Source organism: Carcharodon carcharias, chromosome 5 (genome assembly GCF_017639515.1).
Source record: "Carcharodon carcharias isolate sCarCar2 chromosome 5, sCarCar2.pri, whole genome shotgun sequence".
Taxonomy (NCBI): Eukaryota; Metazoa; Chordata; class Chondrichthyes; order Lamniformes; family Lamnidae; genus Carcharodon; species Carcharodon carcharias.
In genome coordinates, this window is record NC_054471.1 from 66,926,329 (window position 1) to 66,949,532 (window position 23,204).

At 42.6% G+C, this 23,204-nt stretch overlaps 1 protein-coding gene across 9 annotated transcripts in view; it reads right to left on the bottom strand.

Moving 5' to 3' along the window:
• rngtt (RNA guanylyltransferase and 5'-phosphatase) overlaps nt 1–22,353 on the bottom strand; it is a 399,787-nt gene extending 377,434 nt beyond the window's left edge. The window contains exons 1-2 of one of the 9 annotated variants that reach the window (XR_005942954.1): nt 21,988–22,350; nt 16,099–16,149 (exon numbers count right to left, since the gene is read on the bottom strand). Coding sequence is in view for 7 of the 9 variants with exons in the window: in XM_041187200.1 (XP_041043134.1) it covers nt 16,099–16,149; nt 21,988–22,051 (115 nt within the window). In the remaining 2 variants the exon portion in view is untranslated. Of the gene's footprint in view, nt 1–16,098; nt 16,150–20,140; nt 20,323–21,987 lie in introns of all 9 variants that reach the window. The other 8 variants (XM_041187200.1, XM_041187205.1, XM_041187201.1 and 5 more) reach the window with 8 other exon arrangements.
• Nucleotides 22,354–23,204: the final 851 nt, after the last annotated feature.

A 23,204-nucleotide genomic window follows, 5' to 3' on the forward strand; every position in this document is an offset into this window, starting at 1 on the left:
TTTCTGGTGATAGGCTGTCCACCAATATTCATTACAAGCACACCGACTCCCACAGCTACCTCAACTACAACTCCTCAAACTCTGCTTCCTGTAAGGACTCCATCCCATTCTCTCAGTTCCTTCGCCTCCGTTGCATCTGTTCTGATTATGCCACTTTCCAAAACGGCATTTCTGATATGTCTCCCTTCTTCATTAACCGAGGTTTCTCACCCACTGTGGTTGACAGGGCCCTCAACCATGTCCGACCCATCTCCCGCGTCTCTGCCCTCACACTTTCCTCTCCCTCCCAGAATCATGATAGGGTTCCCCCTTGTCATCACTTTTCACCCCACCGGACTCCACATTCAAGGAACATTCTCCACCAGTTCCGCCAACTCCAGCATGATGCCACTACCAAACACATCTTCCCCTCAACCCCCCCGTCGGCATTCCATGGGAACCGCTCCCTCCGGGACACCCTGGTCCACTGTTCCATCAGCCAACGCTTAATCCCCTACCCACGGCATCTTCCAATGCAATCGCAGAAGATACAAGTCCTGCCCCTTTATCACCTCCCTCCTCACCATCCAAGGGCTCAAACAGTCCTTTCAGGTGAAGCAGCGCTTCACTTATACCTCCTTCAATTTGGTCTACTGCATTCGCTGCTCCCAATGTGGTCCCCTCTACATTGGAGACCAAACGCAGACTGGGTAATCGCTTTGTGGGACACCTCCGGTCTATCCGCAAGTATGACCCAAACCTTCCTGTTGCTTGCCATTTCAACATACCATCCTTCGCTCATGCCCCCATGTCCGTCCTTGGCCTGCTGCAATATTCTGGTGAAGCCCAACACAAACTGGAGGTACAGCACCTCATTTTCCAATTAGGCACTTTACAGCCTTCCGGACTTAACACTGAGTTCAACAACTTCAGACCATGAACTCTCTCCTCCATCTACACTTCTTTTTGATCCCTTTTTTCAAAATTCTTCTTTTTTTTTTACCCACTTACTTCTATTCATTTTTATTTTCATTCATTCATTGTTTTATCTCCCCTCCTGTTATCCCATTTTCGATCCCCCCCCCCCCCAACAAACTTAAAACAGGATAAATTTCATCACATTTCTACTTCTCTGTAGCTCTGAAGAGTCATACGGGCTCAAAATGTCAACTCTGTTTCTCTCTCCACAGATGCTGTCAGACCCACTGAGTTTTTCCAGCATTTTCTGTTTTTGTTCCAGATTTACAGCATCCGCAGTATTTTGCTTTTATCTTGCCAATCAAATGTGCCTGGCTGCAATCCTGCCCTTGAAACAGCTTTATGCAATGCTCAAAGGCTGAGACATTCAAATTTCTAAGTTTATTGTATGTTGAAAGTGTGTGAATAAGCTCCCAATGCCTCAGTCTGCTTTCTGATTTGCATCCCAGAATGGAGCTTTCCAGAGAAATTCGACCCTTTAAAGTGAACTTTAGCTTAGAACACATTCTAAAAACACTCTGATCTACATTCTGTGGAATAATTGGCAAAATATCTAGATAGCTAACAGATGCACTCCATTAATGATTCAGTTGCCAATTTTCAAATCTAACAAGTTCCCCAAGTACAATAAATGTAACAGCTCTCACTGTGTCACATTCATTTCAAAGAACTGCTCAGTTGTAAGTACTATATTGATAAGAACGTTACCTGTGCCATTGTTACGTGACCCAGGATAGTGGATATGGCCCACACTGCCTCAACTGCTATTGGATTGACAAGTTTAAAGGGCTCAGAAAAATATGGCACAAACTTGTTTGCAATCCTGGGTATTCCAATTGCAGCATTTCTCAAACATGTTTTTTTAAATGGAACAAGAAGAGCAGTAGGAGAAACATTGGCCCAATAGGGTTGTCAACTGTGATTAAGTGTATTCCTGGAGGTTTCATCATATGACTTTCCCCCATGCTTCAACCATTTGTTGGCCAACACATCCATCCTTGTGACGGACTGCCTTCCCACGTCAATTGGAAAGCAAAAAGAGTCATTACGCAATCGCATGATGTTTGACTCTCAGCCAAACAGCCTTATTTCCCCACCCCCAATTTCAATATTTTTTTATCTGGCAAAAAGAAATGTTCCAAGAAAATGAAAAAAAATCTTTTAATGTCCCTATGATTTTTCTCCAGGGCTGCACACAGCAGTGTCCTGGAGATTGATCTTCAATTCCTGGAGATTTCAGGCCAATCCTGGATGGATGGCAACCCTAAAGCACAAGCTTCCCACTACAGTATCTATCTTCTTCAACACTCCCTAGGGATCAAGGATGACTTGCAAACACTCTGATTCGATGGGTTCTGAGATGGCTGATAAGTTCAATGCATGACATGTTGTCACATGCGGGGAAGATGGTGCTTGAAGAATCGGGCAGGTGAGGAGTTTGGAGGTTTGTGTGCTCTCTCCAATGCCTCGACTTTGCCTCTGCGTGTTCCTAACGAAGTATCTCGATGTGTTCGGTACCTTCTCAAATAAACCTTCCCCATTTTGGTCAGTCACAAGCAAGAATCGATGCGGATGTTTGACCTCTTCAGGGGTGCTTTAAGGTCATCCCCAAAGCGTTTCCATTGCTCTCCTGTGAGTCTCCTGCCACGACCAAGTTCTGAGTAGAGCAGTTGCTTCAGGAGTCTGGTATTAGGCATATGAACGGTATGTATCACCCAGTGGAGCTGGTTTTGAGTGATGTGTGCCTCAATGCGGGGCAAGCTGACTTGGGAAAGGATGCTGCTGTTGGACTACCTTTCTTTCCATCGGATTTGGAGGATCTTTGAGTATCTGTAACAAGACTGACACTGACAAGTGATTTAAAAGATCACCAAAGAAGGCTGCAACAGTGATTCTCTGACAATCCTGCTAGCTGACAGACAGGGGTGAGCTGTTCACTAATGATGCTTAGATAAGGGACAGAACATACAATTTTTATGCTTGCTAGTAGCAAAACATCTTCTGCTTTTTTGGAATCTTAATCAGATCCCACCATTCTTTTTCTCTGCTCGTAGCATCACCTTAGGACAACTTCAAACCTGAGAGAAAACGCACGTATGAACATTATTAGGTATTTTCTGAGGCAAGCTGAAAGATTCCTACCCGATGAAATTTTAAGAAAAATCACTCAGACATAGGAGTGGAGATGAATCAAAAGGGAGGAGAATGCTCATAGACATTTACAGCACAGGAGGCCATTTGGCCTAATTGTCCCCACCCATCAACTAAGATTGACTACACTAATCCCGTTATCCAGAACTTGGCCCATCGCCCTGGAGGCTATGGCAATGCAAGTGAATATCTAAGTACTTCATAAATATTATGAGAGTCTCTGACTCAGCCATCCTTTCAGACAGTGAGTTCCAGACTTCCGCCACCCTCTGGGTGAAAAACTTTCTCAACTCCCGTCTTAACCTTCTACCTCTTACCTAAATCTATGTCCCCTGGTTATTAACCCCTCTACTAATGGAAAAAGTGCCTTACTATCCATCCTATCTATGCCTCTCATAATCTTACACACCTCTATCAGGTTCTCTCTCACTCTTCGCTGCTCCAAGGAAAACCCCAGTCTATACAATCATTCCTCATAGCTCAGACAGCATCCTGGTAAATCTCCTCTGCATCCTCTCCAGTGCAATCACATCCTTCCTATAATGTGGTGGCCAGAACTGCATGCAGTACTCCTGTTGCGGCCTAACCAGCATGTTATACAGTTCCAGCATAACCTCCCTTGGCTAATAAAGGCAAGTATGCCATATGCCTTCTTAACCACCTTATCTACCTGCCCTGCTACTTTCAGGAATCTGTGGATATGCACACCAAAGGTCCCTCTGATCTTCAATACTTTCCAGGGTCCTACCATTCACAAGGTAATCCCTTGCCTAGTTAGCCCTCCCCAAGTGCATTACCTCACACTTTTCCAGGTTGAATTCCATTTGCCACTCCTCTGCCCATCTGACCAGTCCATTGATATCCTCCTGCAGTTTATGGCTATCCTCCCCACTATTTACCACCTTATCAATTTTCATCCATAAACTTCTTGATCATACCCCCTACACTTAAGTCCAAATTATTTATGGACACCACAAACAGCAAGGGCCCCAGCACCAAGCCTTGCAGAACCCCACTGGAAACAGGCTTCCAGTCACAGAAACATTCCTCTACCATCACCCTCTGCTTCCTGCCACTCAGCCAATTTTGCAGCCAATGTGCCACTTTGCCTTGGATCCCATGGGCTCTTACTTTCTCGACCAGTCTGCCATGAGGGACCTTATCAAAAGCCTTCCTAAAGTCCATGTAGTCCACAGCAAATGCATCACCCTCATCATTCCTGGTTACCTCCTCAAAAAATTAAATCAAATTTGTCAAACACGACCTTCCCTTAACAAATCCTTGCTGATTATCCCTGATTAATCCGTGCCTCTCCAAGTGCAGATATATTCTGTCCCTCAGAATTCTATTAACTTCTCTGCCACTGAGGTTAGACTGACTGGCCTGTAATTTCCTGGTCTATCCCTTCCTCCCTTTTTTAAATAATGGGACAACGTTAGCAGTCCTCCAATCCTCTGGCACCTCACCTGTGGCCAGAGAGGATTTTGAAAATTACTGTCAGGGCCCTTGATATCTCTTCCCTTACGTCCCTCAACACCCTCAGATGCATCTCATCCGGGCCTGCGGAATTATCCACTTTTAAGGCCACTAAACCCACTAGTGCCTCCTCTCTCTATGTTAATTTCCTCTAATATTTCACCCTCCACTCTGATGTCTATAGCTGCGTTCGTTTTTTTCGATTGTGAAGACCGATGCTAAGTATTCATTGAAGACTGCACCCATGTCTGAGTCCACACCTCTGTGGTCCCTAAGTGGCTCTACTTTTTCCCTAGTTATTCTCTTGCTCTTTACATATTTAAAAATCCCCTTTGGGTTTTCCTTTATTCTACCCACTAATGCTTTCTCATGCACTCTCTTAGCTTTCCTAATTTCCTTTTTTTAGCTCCCCCCTGCACTTTTTATACTCCTCGAGGGAGTATTGAGCCCTAGGTATCTACCACAAACTTCTCTTTTTTTCTTAATGATGCTAACCTTTATGTCCCTTGACATTCAGGGTTCTCCAGACTTGCCCCCCCCCCCCCCACAAAACCCACCCTTGTCTTTACTCTCGCTATTTCCTCCTCGAGTGCCTCCCACCACTCTGACAGTTTTAACTGCAAGTAGCTGCCCCCAGTCCACTTGGGCCAAATCCTATCTCATCTTTGTAAAAGTAGCTTTTCCCCAGTTTAGAACTTTTATTCCCGACCCAACCTTATCCTTTTCCATAACTATGCTAAATCTAACTGAGTTATGTTCACTATCTCCAAAATGCTCCCCCATTGATACACCTTCCACCTTCCCGGACTCATTTCCAAATATTAGGTCCAGAACTGTCCCCTCCCTTGTCTGGCTTTCTACGTACTGGCTAAAAAAGTTCTTCTGGAAACAATTTAAGAATGTTGCTCCCTCCCTACCTTGCACACTAAAACCATCCCAGTTAATATTTGGGTAGTTAAAATCCCCTAACAATTACAACATTATTCTTACAGTTCTCTGAAATTTGATATCATATTTGATCCTCTCTCACTCGCTGACTTTTTGGGGGCCTATAGTACACGCCCAACAACGTGTTTACCCCTTTTGTGTTTTTTTTACTTCTACCCATATGGCTTCATCTGATGATCCTTCCAAGGTATCATCCCTCTTCACTGCTATAATGATTCCACCCTGGAGTCATGTCTACAGACGCAGAGGTGCATGTCAACTCCCCTCACTAACGAATCCCCTTCCACTATTGCCCTTCTGTATTTCTTCCTCCCACCCTGAGCAGCTGGACCACTCACAGTGCCATCGCCTTGGCTATGGCTGACCTCCACAGAGGAACCATCACTCTCACCATTTTCCAAAGCTGTAAAACAGTTTGTGAGCAAAATGCACTGGGGGATTCCCTCACTACCTGCCTGGACCCCTTCTTCTGTCTGACAGTCACCCATTCCCTCTCTGCTTGCACTTCCTCAAGCTGTGGTCGTGATCACATCCTGAAACATGCCATCCATGAACCTGTCAGCCTCATGAATGCGCCATAATGCCCCCAGCTGCCACTCTCGCTCCAAAGCCTGGAGCTCAAGTTGCTCCAGTCAGACGCAACTCCTGCACACGTGGTCATCCAGACTGCTGGGAGCGTCTAGGGTTTCCCACATAGCGTCAAATGTGCAAATCACAGGACTGAGCTCCCCTGGCATATCTTAACTAAATCAAATAACAGGGGACAGAAGGTAACCCCACCCCCTCCACTGGATGAATCAACACAAATGAGAAACTAACTTAATCACAAAGAACAATCTAACAGATGTAACCTGTTTTACACTTATCGCTAAGTAAATGGATGACTATGACTCAGTATGAGTATGTGATTAAGAACGTTCTCAATGCTTGATGAAACTGTATAAAAGAAGGAACTTCAGAGGCACCAACAGCAAAGATCTGCAGGGACAACCTTCGCAAAGCGGACCCTGAGTCAGGGTCAGCGACAAGGTCTACTGCCAAGCCAGAGACTGATCACCTCTCCTTGAACAAGTAGTATCATTACATTCCAAACTGTGTAAGCTTTTAGAGTTATATTGGTAAAACACTTTTGAGTAAATCTGTGATATAATAAAGTCGACTTAAAACGAACCGGTAGTAAGACTTCTTTGTCCGTACATCAGTTGTACTCAACGAGAGTCAACATAAGATTGCAATGGCTACCTTCTTCATTGGACCGTGGATCAAAACACATATCCAATAATAGTTACCAAGTTATGGGACAGAACCTTATTGTTAATATCAGATCTTTTCCAGGTAAATAGTTAGCAAATGTGAAGTAGTCTTCACTGTAGTTTCTCAGTCGCAATCAGCAGTATCCAAATCACTATATTCTTAAATATAAGCCAAAACCAGTCAGGTGACAAATCCAAAAGAATTGCTTCAGAATACACTCCGAAGAACTGTCGCACTTTGAGATATCTTTTCCCCACGTCCAGCTTTGTGAATTCATTAGCACTAATGGCCTTAAATAGTTTTCAACTTGCTACACTTGAAGTGTGTTTAAGTAAATAACTATCACCAATTAGAGGGTACAGTTTTGAGGGATGAACAAGTACCCATGGTAAACTCTCAAACGAAAGCAGACAATATCTGTGGCATGGCTCCTGCATATTCCAATTCAGCCTTTCTATTGCAACTGTAAGTGGGCTGAATAGCTTTAGCTAACAAGATTGCAGTGCTTATCAAATTTCATTGTCAAATCTTTGACATCAAACTAAATTCTTACATCAGTAAATTAATATGGTTCATTATACATTCTGTGCAAATCAGAATGAGGTTCTCAGACTAATGTGATATTATACACCTAATGCATAAATTTTGTTTTCACATTTATAATTTTACAAATAGTTGGTTGGTAGCACAGAACTCAAGTATCACTGAAAAAAAACGACATTCTGTCAAAACTTTTCATTCTGTACTCATCGGGACGGATTCGCAAGAATGCCAATTGTAAAGGCAACAACAATTTAGAATTATATTTGGTATTCTTGCGAGTGTGTCCTGATGAGCGCAAGATGAAAAGCTTCATCAGCGTGTCTCTTTTCTCAGCAATATTTATTATTTTTACCACAGCTCATTAATGTGGAAGAAACTTGCAGTCTAGTGGGTGATGGATGCTTCGGAAAGGGTTCAGAGGAGGGTTCCAAGATTAATTCCATTTAAAACATCTTAAGTTCCAAGACAGAAACCCATTCCATTGAGCCTAGAGAGATGAATAGGCTTTGGAATGTTTTGATCCAAGCTTAAGATGATGAAGAGATTAGATTGTGTTTGCGTCAAGAGTTTCAAGTACAGAAGTTAGGCTGGGCAAGGGTCATTATCTCAAGTTACGGAAAGGCCAAATTGGGTTAGGAAGTTAACCTTTCCCAGAGAATGAAGGACTTGTGAAACATTTTGCAGGCCCATGAGATGATTGCAGAATTCCTTCAAGTGTTTCTGACTTGGGCAGATATGATTTCATAGAATTGGCAGGTAACAGACAACATTAGGCAACACAAAATTATACTCATGAAATCATTTTCATCACCGAAGGGGTGGTGGTGGGGGAGAGTCACCGAATTTCCCTTGGGTCTATAATCTCTTTTGTCAACCTCTTCTAGGGGGTTGCATGGCTTCCAGGCGGGATGGAGAATGTATATATCATTCACCTTTCCCAGACCATGGAATCCAAGTGGTGTGGTATTATTCAGCTATTTCGTCAAGGTAGTCTGCAAGTGACATTAGCCAGTAGCTGTGGTTACTCTCTTGCTAAAAGTTTATTCTGTAGCACCTTCTAAAAATTCTTCTTAACTACTTTTCTCTTCTAGAAAAACATAGAAAATAGGAACAGGAGGAGGTCATTTGACCCTTCCAGCTTGCTCCGCCATTCAATATGACCATGGCTGACCCTCTATCTCAATGCAGTACTCCTGCGCTCTCCCCATACTCCTTGGCACCTTTAGAGTCTAGAAATCTATTTCCTTCTTAAGTATATTCAGAGACTCTGCCTCCACATCCTCCTGTGGTAAAGAATTCCACAGGTTCACCACTCTCTTAAAGAAAGAAGTTTCTCATCATCTCAGTCCTAAGTGATCTACCCCTTTTCCTGAGACTGAGATCCCTTGTTCTAGACGACACCCCCCCCCCACACACACACACACACACACACACACACACACACACACACACACACACACACACACACACACACACACACACACACACACACACACAGCCTGGGGGAATATCATCCCTTCATCCAGTCTGTCCAACACTGTCATAATTTTATGCTTCAATGACATCTCCTCTCATTCTTCTGAACGCCAGTGATTACAGGCCTAGTCAGCCCAATCTCTCCTCATACAACAATCCTGCCACCCCAGGAATCAATCTGGTAAACCTTCGCTGCACTTCCTTTATGGCAAGTATATCCTTTCTCACATAAAGAGACCAAAACTGCACACAATACTCCAGGTGTGGTCTCACCAAGGTACAGCTGTAATAAGACATCCTTGCTTCTGTTCTCAAGTCCTCTCGCAATGAAGGCCAACATACCATTTGCCTTCTTAACCACTTGCTGCACCTGCATGCTTGCTTTCAGTGATTGGTGTACCAGGACACCCTGGCCCCTTTGTACATCAACATTTAAATAGTATTCTGAAATTCTGTTTTTCCTGCCAAAGGGGACAATTTCACACTTATCCACTTTATATTGCATCTGCCATGTATTTGCCCACTCACTCAACCTGTCCAAAGGACTCTGAAACCTCTTAACATCCTCCTCATCATTCACATTCCCACCAAATTTTGCGTTGTCAGCAAAGTTGGAAATATTACATTTGGTTTCCTCATCCAAATCATTGATATATATTGTGAATAGCTGGAGCCCAAGCACTGATCCCTGCAGTAGCCCACTAGTCTCCGCCTGCCACTCCAAAAAAGACCCATTTATTCCTCTGTTTCCTGTCTGCTAAACAATTCTCAATCTATGACAATATATTACCCCCAATCACAGGTGCTCTAATTTTACAAAATTAACCTCTTATGTGGGACTTTATCTAAAGCTTTCTAAAGCAATTCTAAATCCAAATAAACCACTTCCACTGGTTCTCCCTTAACTATTCTGCTCGTTACATTCTCAAAAAACTGCAGGTGGTTTGTCAAACATGATTTCCCTTCCATAAATCCACGTTGGCTTTGTCTAATCCCGTTGATATTTTCTAAGTGCCCTGTTAACACATCCTTTATAATAGACTCTAGAGTTTTCTCTACTACTGATGTTAGGCTAACCAGTCTGTAATTCGCTGTTTTCTCCCTCCTTCTTAAATAGTGGGGTTATATTTGCCATCCTCCAATCTGCCGAGGCTGTTCATGAATCTACAAAATTTTGGAAGATGACAACCGACGCATCCACTATTTCCATGGCCACTTCCTTTAGTACCCTGGGATGTAGATTATCAGGCTCTGAGGATTTATCAGCTTTCAGCCTCATTAATTTCTCCAGCACTATTATTTTAGTAATATTAATTTCCTTAAATTCCTCATTCTCACTAGACTCTTGGTTTCCTAGTATTTCTGGGAAGTTATTTGTGTCTGCCTCCGTGAAGACAGAACTAAAGTAGTTGTTTAATTGCTCTGCTAGATCTTTGTTCTGTATTATAAATTCTCCCGTTTCAAACTGTAAGGGACCTGCATTTGTCTTCACTAATCTTTGTCTTTTTACATTCTTGTACAAGCTTTTACAGTCCGTTTTTATGTTCCTTGCAACTTTACACTCTCACTATTTTCCCCTCTTAATCAATCTCGTGATCCTCTTTTGCTGAATCCTTAGGCTTGCTACTTTTTCTAGAAACTTTATATGGCACCTTTCTGGATCTAATGCTGTCCTTAATTTCTTTTGTTAGCCATGGTTGGGCTACTTTTCCTGTTGTGTTTCTGCGCCAGAAAGGAATGTATAACTATTGCAATGTATACATTTGTTCCTTAAATATTAGTCATTGTCAACAACCATTATGCCTTTTAATGAAGTTCCCCAATCTATCGTAGCCAACTCACGCCTCATAGTTTCCTTCGTTTAGATTTAGGACCCTAATTTCAGATCTTACTACTTCACTTCCCATCCTAATGAAGAGTTTTATCATGTTATGGTCACTGTTCCCCAAAGGACCCCGCACAACAAGATTGTTAATCATTGCACAATACCAATTTTTTGAGGAGGTAACCAGGTGTGTAGATGAGGGTAGGGCAGTTGATGTCGTTTATATGGATTTCAGCAAAGCCCTTGACAAGGTCCCGTATGGGAGAATTATAAACAAGGCAAATGCACATGGGATACAGGATAATTTGATAAGGTGGATTCAAAATTGGCTTAGTTGTTGGAGACAGAAGGCGATGACCGAAGGCTGCTTTAGTGACTGGAAGCCACTGTCCAGTGGCGCACCACAGGGATCTGTGCTGGGCCCCTATTATTTGTCATTTATATAAATGACTTAGATGACTATGTGCGGGGTAGGATTAGTAAGTTTGTGGGTGATACAAAGATTGGCCGGGAGGTTAACAGTGAGGTTGAGTATCTTGGGCTACAGGAAGATATAGATGGGATGGTGAAATGGGCAGATAAGTGGCAGATGGAATTTTAACCCTGAAAAGTGTGAGGTGATACACTTTGGAAGGAGTAATTTGACAAGGAAGTATTCAATGAACGGCATGACACTAGGAAGTTCTGAGGAACAAAGGAACCTTGGCATGTATGTCCATAGATCTCTGAAGGCGGAGGGACATGTTAGTGGGGTGGTGAAAAAGGCATATGGGACACTTGCCTTTATCAATCGAGACATAGATTACAAAAGTAGTGAGGTCATGTTGGAGTTGTATAGAACCTAGGTGAGGCCACAGTTGGAATACTGTGAAGAGTTCTGGTCGCCACATTATAGGAAGGATGTGATTGCACTGGATGGGGTGCAGAGGAGATTCACCAGGATGTTGCCTGGGATGAAACATTTAAGTTATGAAGAGAGGTTGGATAGTCTTGGGTTGTTTTCGTTGGAGCAGAGAAGACTGAGGGGCGACCTGATCAAGCTGTACAAGATTATGAGGGGCATGGACATGGTGGATAGGGAGCAGTTGTTCCCCTTAGTTGAAGGGTCACAAGGGGACAAGTTCAAGGTGAGGGGCAGGAGGTTTAGGGAGCGGTGTGAGGGAAAACTTTTTTACCCAGGGGCTGGTGACGGTCTGGAATGGGCTGCTGGGAGGATGGTGGAGGTGGGTTGCCTCACATCCTTTAAAAAGTATCTGGATGAGCACTTGGCATGTCATAACATTCAAGGCTATGGGCCAAGTGCTGATAAGTGGGATTAGGTAGGTAGGTCAGGTGTTTCTTACGTGTCAGTGCAGACTCAATGGACCGAAGGGCCTCATCTGTACTGAGAGATTCTGTGATGTTTAAGTCCTAGGCTAGAGATTTTATGTTGACAACATAAACTGCTCTGGATTATGTACACGCGAAGCGAAGTGCAGCAAAGCAAAGGTCGGAAAAACATATCAAAGCGTGGGATTCCATAATCGAAAAGTAGGAATTCTGCCATGGGCAGAAATTTCTCAACCATGGTCTCTCACATTCTACTGTTTGAAAACCTGAGGTCATTCAAAACTGTGCTGCCATTGTCTTAACTAGCTGCAAGTCTGTTCACATTATTTAAATGGTGAGAAATTGCAGAGCTCTGAGATTCAGAGGGATCTGGGCGTCCTCGTGCATGAATCACAAAAGGCTAGTACGCAGGTACAGCAAGTAATTAGGGAAGCTATGTTCACATAGCCACATCAAATGTTATTGCAGAAAATAAAAGTTAAATGTTATCATTTGTGTGGGGAATTGATTACAAAAGTAGGGAGGTTATGCTTCAGTTGTACAGGGCACTGATGAGACCACATCTGGAGTACCGTGTACAGTCTTGATCACCTTATTTAAGGGTGTAAATGTGTTGGAAGCAGTTCAGAGAAGGTTTACAAGACTAATACCTGGAATGAGGGGGATTGTCTTATGAGGAAAGGCCGGACAGGCTAGGCTTGTAACCGCTGGAGTTTAGAAGTGATTTGACTGAAACACATGAGATCCTGAGGGGGCTTATCAGGGTGGATGCGGAGACAATGTTTCCTCTTGTGGGAGAATCTAGAAATAGGGATCACTGTTGAAAAATAAGGAGTCGCACACTGAAAATAGATGAGGTGAAATTTGTTTCTCTCAGAGGGTCATGAGTCTTTGGAACTCTCTGCTTCTACCACCTCTTCAGGAACAGCCTTTGAATATTTTTAAGCTAGGGGTGGATAGATTCTTGCCAAGGGGGCGATAGGTTATCGGGGTAGGCGGGATGCAGATTTGAGGTTACTATCAGATCAGCCATGGCGGAGCAGGTTCAAGGGGCTGAATGGCCTTCTCCTGCTCCTTGTTTGTATGTTCCTATGTTTGCCATTACACTGCAAAGCTCCTGCATGCTTTCCTCAACAGCAAAGAATACCAAGATGATAAGTTCCACTTTTCTCATCTCTCTAGCATTAGATATTGACTGAACAATTATATATCATTTGAGCCACTTTTCTTGGCTGGAATTAGTAGTTGTAAACCATTCAGAATCTGATTTTTTTTATTTTATTCATTTTTTGGCATGTGAACATTGATTGTCCGTCTCTCACTGCCCCAAGGTAGTGGTGGGTCTTCTTTCTGTTGATACAACTGAGTGAGTTGCTAGGCTACTTCTGAGGGAAGTTAAGCGCCAAACACATTGATATGGGACAGAAGTCACACGTAGGTCAGAATGGGTATGAACAGCAGGTGTCCTTCCCTACATCAGATTAGTGAAACAGTCGGGCTTTTATAAAAAAGCAACAAGTTCATGGTCACTTTTTACTGAGAATAGTTTTTTTCTTAGATGCAGCTTCTTTTATTTAAAAAAATTGTTTCAAAGCCTCAAACTGTGCTGGTGGGATTGGATTTAAATCCTCTAGATTACTAGTCCAGAAAGAACTGCATTAGCCAACAACAAATTATGATTTTTCATGCAAGGGAATAGTATTAATAAACAGCTTCAGCGCAACCAACGTCACTAGTTCAATTCAGTCATTACGGATTGCTAACTACAGCAGAAGCAATTCAATTCTCTGGTTTCTTCTTCTCAGAAAATTGGGTGGGAAGGTGGTCCACTGGAATACAGGTCTAATTATGTAAACTGATGAGCAGTTCTATCACTGGCACTTCTTGATCCTCTTGACAGCAGTACACCCCATAGAACCAAAATATACAATATCCACAAGATTTGCCAAGACAAGGACAAGAGAGTTGTTGGAATTAACTTGGGTAACTCATTCGCTTGTTTGTCCTAAGGATCAGTTGGAGTATTGGGTCTTCTGTTTCCCTCACTGATGCCTTTACTTTGTCTCTTTCCATCATCAACCACAAACTGAAAAGGATATAAAGCAGTAGAAAAGTCATGGAAGAATAAATTCTTTTTCAAAATGTAGGGTCTGGCCTTTCTTCCATGTCTGTCAGATATGCAAGAATGTTCTCACTAAAAAAGATCCTACACAAAACTGTTGCTGAGTCAAAATTCTGGAACTTCGTCCCTAATAGCACTGTAGGTGTACCTACACTACATGGACTGCAGCTGTTCAAGAAGGCAACTCACCACCACCTTCTCAAGGGCAATTAGGGATAGGCAATAAATGCTGGCCTAGCCAGCAACATCCACATCCCATGAATGAATTGTTAAAAATTTCAAGTGTCACTCTACAAGACAGAGTGTAGAGTGCTCAGGTAAGCTTCAAAACAGATATCGTATAATGCATGTTTACACAGGTATATATAGTATTGATCATGTATTGCCATCATATTAGCAAGTTAAAGGGCTGTAGCCGCAACAACAAACATTGGTTCTATAAGGTCTTTTTAAAAATATATTTTGGGGTCAAATGAGACATTGATGATTTGTGAATTGTGTAAATAATTATTTAATATGACTGTACCTCTTGAAAGAAAAAATACTTGCAGGTTTTCTTGGGTTTTAGGGATATCTGTTATGACGTGGCAGATGATTTCTCTTTGAAATACTCTCTCTTTTTTCTCTTTCTCTGTTGCCTCTAGTTCAATTCTTTTTATTTCCATTGCTAGTTCAAGCTTCTTCATGTGTAACTGAAGCCTCACTACCTCTACTACTCCACTACTGTGACTCACTCCTGTCAGATATCACTTCCAACTTCAAGTGCTGTGCTATCACTTCAACTATGTCTGCTTTCTCTGCCCCTACAGGTAACCTCAACTGCAACTTATCCGCCAATTCTGTTAACTTACCCTTAGATTCTTTTTGTAACCCAGAGTTATATCTTCTATTTCCAAAAAAGTTTAGCCATGGATACAACCTTTTTGTTTTCAGTCTCACCACTTTAAAAATCCCTCACATCAACTGCTGAATTCAATGAGCTTCTCGTACTTGTAACTTTATGATTCACCAACTCCAAACCAATCAAGAAATTTCAAATATCCCGCAAAGTGCCACAATTTGTTATGACTTGATGATGTGCACCAGGCGGGCCAAATCCATGAGGGAAACTTGGTCATGCTATCACAATGGTTTTGCAATTTGTATTTATTACAAGATGTATGCGTTGAATTCAGAAGTAATAAGTCCACCAGGACCTTTGGAGATTAAAAAATAAATTGAAACATTTATTAACAAAATAAAAAATTTCAAGCACATACAAAAGACTACAATTACCACTATAATAACAACTCTTAAAATTCCTAATTAACCTGACCATCATTTATGCTCCCTTTAAGGCAACGGTCCACAATAGATTTTAGATGTAAAACCATCACAGCAAGTTAACACAATACACTGGACAGTGGAATTCAAATGGCTTTTCTCCAGCTTCAGTTGCATTAGATAGCAGACTTATGTACAAATGCTGGAGGCTTCATGAAGGCTATATTAGAAGGCTGTCAGCTGTAAGGCTGTTACCTTCTGAGACATAACCTTTCATTCTCCTTTATATATGATTCTCTTTTTTTAATATGTAAATTCTATTGTTCCATGTGTCTTTGAAACTGTATCTTCCTCATAATATAAAAACTTCCATGTTGCCACCTATATATTGACAGTAACCTTTGGGAAAAATAAACATTCCTTAGCCTTGCTTATCTGGTTTGTTGTAAACAGACTAAGATCCCTTTGAAATCCAAATATCCCTTCATTTATCTAAAAATGCAAATTTCCTTCATACCTTACATATTAAGCCAGCACCCATGTTTACTCATTAGCATGTCAAGCACCTAGCTCCTTTTGATGATTTAAAGCTTGAAGTCTACTTGACTACAAAATGTAATTAAATCACACACACACCCAACTATACTTACCTCCATAAACCTACTTCATTATAGACCAGAAAATTACGAAAAAAAATGTTAGTTTCGTGACATATCCAAAACAAGGAGTTTAAAAAAACAAATGCCATATTTACCATTTTTTGGGTAAATTATTCTCCACTGATCTTTTCCCCTGAAAATAAAAGCTGAAAAAGACCAAAATTGGTTTGCAAATGGCCAAAAACTGACTTTAATTACCTAAAGCACAGTGTAAAACAGCTTTATGTCTACTGTACAGTAATCCTCAGTTCAAATAATTTCTTTGAAAGTGCTCTTCATTTTAGAATGGTTTTCATATTAAGGAACTTTTTCAACTGGCATCGTCAACCATGACCTCAATTTTCAGTTTAGTGCGATTGGCAAGCCTCTGAAATGTCACCAGCGACCATATACTCAACAGGGTCAGCCTCAAATGCATTGGCTACCAAAGCAAGTTAGAAGCAGGGCATTCTGTTATGAATGGATTAATGCCTGATCCCGCTAAGGCTCTCCACCATCTCACTAAGGCTGGTCACTACGATGAAGCCCCCACGACCTGCCTGGATGAGTACAGCTTATCACAGTCCAGGACACAGCAGTTTAACAAAAAGGCACTCATATTCAGTATAGATGCTCTCCATTACTGGTGTACCGTGCCACAGAATGTAATACACTGCAGCATGTCACCAGATATCGCCAAGGGGCAACAGATAGATGATGAAAAGAAAGGGGTCACAGGCAGATCCGGAGGAAACAGTGCAGAAAGAGAACTGCTGTTGGATACAATTAGTCCAGTAACAGTGAAACCAAGCAAGAGAAGTCCCATTGAGTTCAACCACAGGTGAGAAATGCTGGAGGATTGTGTGGTCACCAGTGTCAAACGTTGCATAGGGATCAAGGAAATTATGATGGGAAAATGTGCCAAGTCACCGAGGATGGGATTTCTGGCTTTGGCTAGAGGCTGAATGGAGAGATTCAAACTGGGGAAAAGGGGCACAAATTTAGGAAGCGACTCAAATATTGTAGGGCATCGGATACTGTTTGGTAGGTCTTAATGAAATCTGCATAGTCTTAAGTAGGTTAACTATGTATTTATTAACCACATGATGCACATATCTACAATAAAGGGTTAAAGCTAGGAACTGTCTCCATGCTTGCTTGTGCACAGGGCTCTGTTCCACACTAGACTGACCCCTAGGTGTGGGTCATGTGTTCTCTTACATCAGTGTGTGGGTGGTACTGTGTTCAGTCTCACATTAACCCTATTTGTGTCAGACCCTTATACTACAGACTCCATGCTCAAGGACTTTGGAAAGGAAAGGGAGATTGAAGGACAGTACTCTTCATGCACAGAAGGGTTAAAATAGTCTTTTTATAAGGAATGGTATGAAAGGGTCTTAAAAGGCACGAAACTGTGCCTGAGCAAACTGAACCATGTACAATGGCAGAAAGGGAGAGAAATTGGGTGGTCAGGATATTGTGGTCAAAGGCAGGTCTCGTGGATGAGATAGCTCAGAGAAGGCCTGAGGGGAGAGAAATCAGAGCTTGTGGGTTTGGATTGATATACAAGGGGAAGCAACAGTGGCTGCTGAATCAACAGTCTTGGTGATAAAGAAGGCCATGAGCTCCTCATATTTGCTGGAGACAAGCATGGAAGGGGCAGAGGAAAGAGGTTTAAGGAGACAGGTGGTTTTTGAAAAATGAATGCAGTCACCACCATCTTTGCTCTCCAAAATGATGCAGTCACCATAAATAGCTTGGAATGCAATGATATTCACCATATTTCCAGCACACAAACTAGTTTTGGGGAACAAGCAGGTTGGATTTTATCACAAGAAAGCTCTTACTGTACTTTCAATTTAGTCTATTGTATTTGCCCTACACTGGGGAGACCAAACACAGACTGGGTGACTGCTTTGCAGAACACCTCTATTCAGTGCACAAGCATGACCCCAACGTCCTGGATGCTTGCCATTTCAATTCACCATCTTGCTCCCATGAGTGTCCTTGGCCTGCTGAAATGTTCCAGTGGAGCCCAACGCAAACTGAAGGAACAGCACCCCATCTTCAGATCAGGCACTTTACAGCTTCATCATTCAACATTGTGTTCAACAACTTCAGACCATGAACTCTGTCCTCCATTTTGTATTTTTTTTCCCTAGTACCACTCTATGTGGTTCTCATGCTTTGCTTCAGACAGCACTGACCTTTATTCTGCTATTAACACCTACTCTGGACTAATGCTTTGTTCTTTTACTACGACCATTCTCACTTTCTTTACCTTTTGTTCCATAACATCTTTGTAAGTTAATCTCCATCGCCCTCTAACTTATCCCTGACCTTTGATTTTTGGTCCATCTGACCTTCCTCCTTTTTTCAACAAGATAAAACCCATCACATTTCTGCCTCTCTCCAGTTCTAAAGAGTCATATTGGACTCAAAATGTTAACTTGGTTTCTCTCCCCACAGCACTTTATTTTTATTATAGCTCTTACTGTGTTGACTTTACATTATATAGAATTGCTTTAAATAAAAGTGGTACTGTAAATGTTCACTGGTGCTCTAAAAGCTTTGCTCCACTCACAGTCATTAAGTACAACTTCCATTTTCTTTCAGTAACGTTTTAAAAATTCATTCATGGAATATAAGTTTTGCTGACAAGACAAGCATTTATAGCCCATTCCTAGGCAAATTCCAGACAAACCTATAAAGTGCAATGACACGGTTGAAAAATATTTGTTTTTAAAGTCTTTATATAACTAATGTAACACTTAACATTGAAATTTCCAAAGTTTATGTAGAAAAGTTACTTTTAAGCACATTGGATGCAGTGTAGGCAAATGTGTTATTTTATACACAGCAAGATCCCTTAAACACCAATGACATGTCAACCTATTGTTGCCATTGTTAATTGAGGAAGAAATGTTGACCAGAACAACAGGGCTTCACGTTTTGAATCTTTAATTCCATCAGAACTACTGGAGTGGACAGGGAGAAACCCACAGAATCACAGTGTAGAAGAGGCCCTTTGGCCCATCAAGTCTGCACCAACATGCGAGAAACACCTGACCTACCTTTCTAATCCCATTTGCCAGCACTTGGCCCATAGCCTTGAATATTATGATGTGCCAAGTGCTCATCCAGGTACTTTTTAAAGGATGAGAGGCAACCCGCCTTCACCACCCTCCCAGCAGCCCATTCCAGACCATCACCACCCTCTGGGTAAAAAAACATTTTTCTTCACATCCCCCTAAACCTTCTGCCCCTCATCTGAACTTGTGTCCCCTCGTGACAGAGCCTTCAACTAAGGGAAACAGCTGCTCCCTATCCACCATATCCATGCCCATCACCTTGTACACCTCGATCAAGTCGCCCCTCAGTCTTCTCTGCTCCAAAGAAAACAACCCAAGTCTATCCAACCTCTCTTCATAACTTAAATGTTTCATCCCAGGCAACATCCTGATGAATCTCCTCTGCACCCCCTCCAGTGCAATCACATCCTTCAGTTTAAAACTCAGTTTAATGTTTCCCACTGGAATATTTGTCCGTGCACTTGGAGGGGAACTTGCAGCCGGTGGTGCTCCCATTGCCTTGTCTTTGTTCTTCTAGGGGGTGGAGGTTATGGGTGCTGTCGACTGAGCCTTGGCGATTTGCTGCACTGCATCTTGTAGATGCAGCCACAACGCACCAGTGGTGGGGGGAGTGAATGTTTAAGGTGGTGGATGGGTTTAATCAAACAAGTAGGTGGCTTTGACCTGGATAGCATTCAAATTCTTGAGTGTTTTTGGAGCTGCACTCATCTCGGCAAGTGTGGACTCAGGAAGCAGTTCATTTACCGGAGAATTCCCAGTCTCTAACTTGTTCTTGTAGCCACAGTATGTGGCAAGTCCAGTTGAGTTCCTGGTCAATATTGGTAGTGGGGAGTAGTAATGCTAATCCCATCGAATGGCAAGGGAAAATGGTTAGGTTCTCTCTTGTTGGAGATGGCCATTGCCTGGCACTTGTGTGGCACAAATGTTACTTTCCAATTATCGACCCAAGCCTGAATGCTGTCCAGTTTTTGATGCACACGAGCATGGACTGCTTCATTATCTGAGGACTTGCGAATGGAAATGAACACTGTGCAATCATCAGTGAACATCTCCATTTCTGACTTACGATGAAGGGAAGATTATTGACAAAGCCAACAGAAAATGGCTGGGTTGAGGGTACTGCCATGAGGAACTCCTGCAGCGATGTCCTGGGGCTTGAGATGATTGGCCTCCAACAACTACAAGCATCTTCCTTTGTACTAGGTATGCCTCTAGCCAATGCTGGTGACAGAGCAATCGGTGGTAGCACTGTATTAAAAATACACCATATGAGTGATAGTCAATCCAATAGTTTGATAACCATTTTTAATATTTAAATGGAGAAAGATTGCAGAATTCTGAGGGAGAGAGAGATCTGGGTGTCCTGATACATGAATCACAAAAAGTTAGTGTGCAGAATACAGCAAGTGATTAGAAGGCAAATGGAATGTTGTAATTTATTGCAATGGGAATGGAATTTAAATGTAAGAATGTTTTGCTACAGTTGTACAGGGTGTTAGTGAGACCACATCTGTCGTACTCTGTACAGTTTTGGTCTCCTTATTTAAGAAAGGATATAAATGAGTTAGAAGCAGTTCAGACAAGGTTCACTCAACTGATACCTGGGATGGGGTAGTTAATCCTATGAGGAAAGGTTAAAATATGCTGGGCCTGTATCCATTGGAGTTTAGAAGAATGAGATGCGATCTTATTGAAACATATAAGATCTTGAAGGGACTTGACAAGCAGGATGCTGAAAGGATGTTTCCTCTGATAGAGGAGACTAGAACTAGGGGACACAAATCAAAAATAAGGAGTCTCCCATTTAAGATGGAGATGAGGAGAAATTTTTTCCCTGAGGGTTGAAAGTCTGTGGAACCCTGTAACCCAGAATGCAGTGGAGTTAGGGCCATTGAATTTTTTTTAAAAGGCAGAGGTAGATCGATCCTTGATTAACAAGGGGAGTTAAAAGATATTGGGGTGGGCAGAAATGTGGAGTTGAGGCCAGAATCAGATCAGCCATGACCTTATTGAATGGCGGAGCAGGCTCGAGGTGCCGAATGGTCTACTCCTGCTCCTAATTCATATAATTTAATTGTCCATTCCTTCCTGCCTGCCCCCTTTGAAAAGATCTGATAAAGTACCTTGTTGAATTTGAAAGTTTTTTTAAATAGAATTTATTAGGCCCCTCCCTTCACTAACCTATTCCCACATTTAAAAAACAAAACTTTTTTGATTCAGACTTTTTATTACAGTTAAGGGTTATATAGGAGAGGAACAGAATGCAATGTTTTGATTGGTTGGCTACATTTTAGCCTTGTTTTTACGTGGCATTTGATTATTCCTAATCATTTGTAATTATATACACTTACAATTTTATAAATGCGAAGTAAAATCGTCTATGTACAGTGCAACTATCGTTAACAGGTTCAAGTGAACCCACCACTTACAAGCACTAGAAGGCGTCCGAGGGTGGCACATAGTAAAGTTTTGAATAAACACATTGCAGTAAACAACTACCAACGATGTATTTTACGAAGAAAATAGTTGGCTTAATTTAAACAAACGATTATTTAGACATTTACAAAATATGTTTATAAATAGAGGAACAATGCAAACATCTTGTTTAAGAGATCGAACTGAGTTTGTGAAGTAGAATGCAGGCAATGCTTGTCATTAGGAGCCCATCCACATGGGGGGGGGGGAGGGGGGGGAGAAAACTTTCCCTCTTCAACTTATTTGAAATCTGCTGCCTACCATGATTGGATGCTAAACAACAGGGCTAACCCCAATCGTTTCTATTCGGCTGGAGCCAGGGAACAGGTTAAAGGCCCCCAGATGTTGATCTGGGTATTGTGAATTATTTTACAATATAAGTGATCCAAGACAACAAAAAAAAAAGCCCAAGCCCCTTGGCTGATTTCTGACACTCACCTGCCACCGGTTGTCCTCTCCTCGGACAATGCAGCCATCGCGGGGGGATTGCGTTGTTTGACATGCTGATATCTCACACCCACACCACAAGTTGCCAGCACCCGGCCGCCGCCGCCAGCAGCAGCAAGAGGAAAAACGTCGCCGCCCAGTAGTTCCCAGGTTCCCCTTCTCCTTCCCCTCGCCCTCACATCAGAGGCGAGTCCCCGGCTCGGAGGCCTCAAGCCCGGACACTTCCCGCTCCCCTAATATCCCGGCACGGATCTGTTGTTGTTTTAAATATTGAAACCCCGAGGCAACAGCAGCCGAGTCGGTAGCTCCGGGGTGATGAGAGGTTGGGGGTGGGGGGGGAGGGGTGGGTGGTCGGGGGGTCGGCCGTAGCTTCTTTAATCAGATGGCACTGAGCTGTTACACGCCGGCGAGCACCCGAGGGACATAGTGCGCGCCCCCCACCCCCCCCCCCGACAGTGCTGCGCGCGCACTGTATACCACGTGTTCGCGGGCAGTGCACGCTCCCGAGCATCAGACCTGCTGCGTTCCTTCCCGGGAGCAACAGCAAGTGCCGTCGCTCCCTTGAGGAGGCGGCACGGATGTAATAACCTAAGTGTGAGAGGACTCGCCAAAAGTAAAAGAAACTTAATCAAAATATGAAAGACGATGCAAACATGAGCGGTGACGGGAAGCAGTGAGAGCGACTTGTAGTAGAAGCGAAAACAAAAATACCTGGAAAAACTTAGCAAGTCTGACAGCATCAAACCTGCTGGGTTTTTCCAGGTATTTTTGTTTTTGTTCTAAATTTCCAGCATCCGCAGTATTTTGCTTTTGTCTTACAGGAGAAGCGACTTGGCGCAACATTGCATCCAACCTTGCATGGGTAAGAAGGGTCAGGAACCCGAAAGGAAAACTAAATGCTGCGGTGCTGTGAATCCGAAATAACAACAGAAAATGCTCATCCATCTGAAACACTAGCTCTGAAGCCCGGAATTTGCTGCAGGCAGGTCAACCAACTCTTGCCCATTTACTCCCAAGGATATTTTGCTCCACAAGTTGCTGCTGCAAGTGGGAAATGGCAGTAGGACATCTGGGATCTGGGTGAAGAGGTCAAGCAGCAATATGACTCCCTAACCAACCAAACTGTGGCAAAACAAAAACAAAAATTGCTGGAAAATCTCTGCAGGTCTGACAGCATCTGTGGAAAGGAAGACAGAGTTAATGTTTCG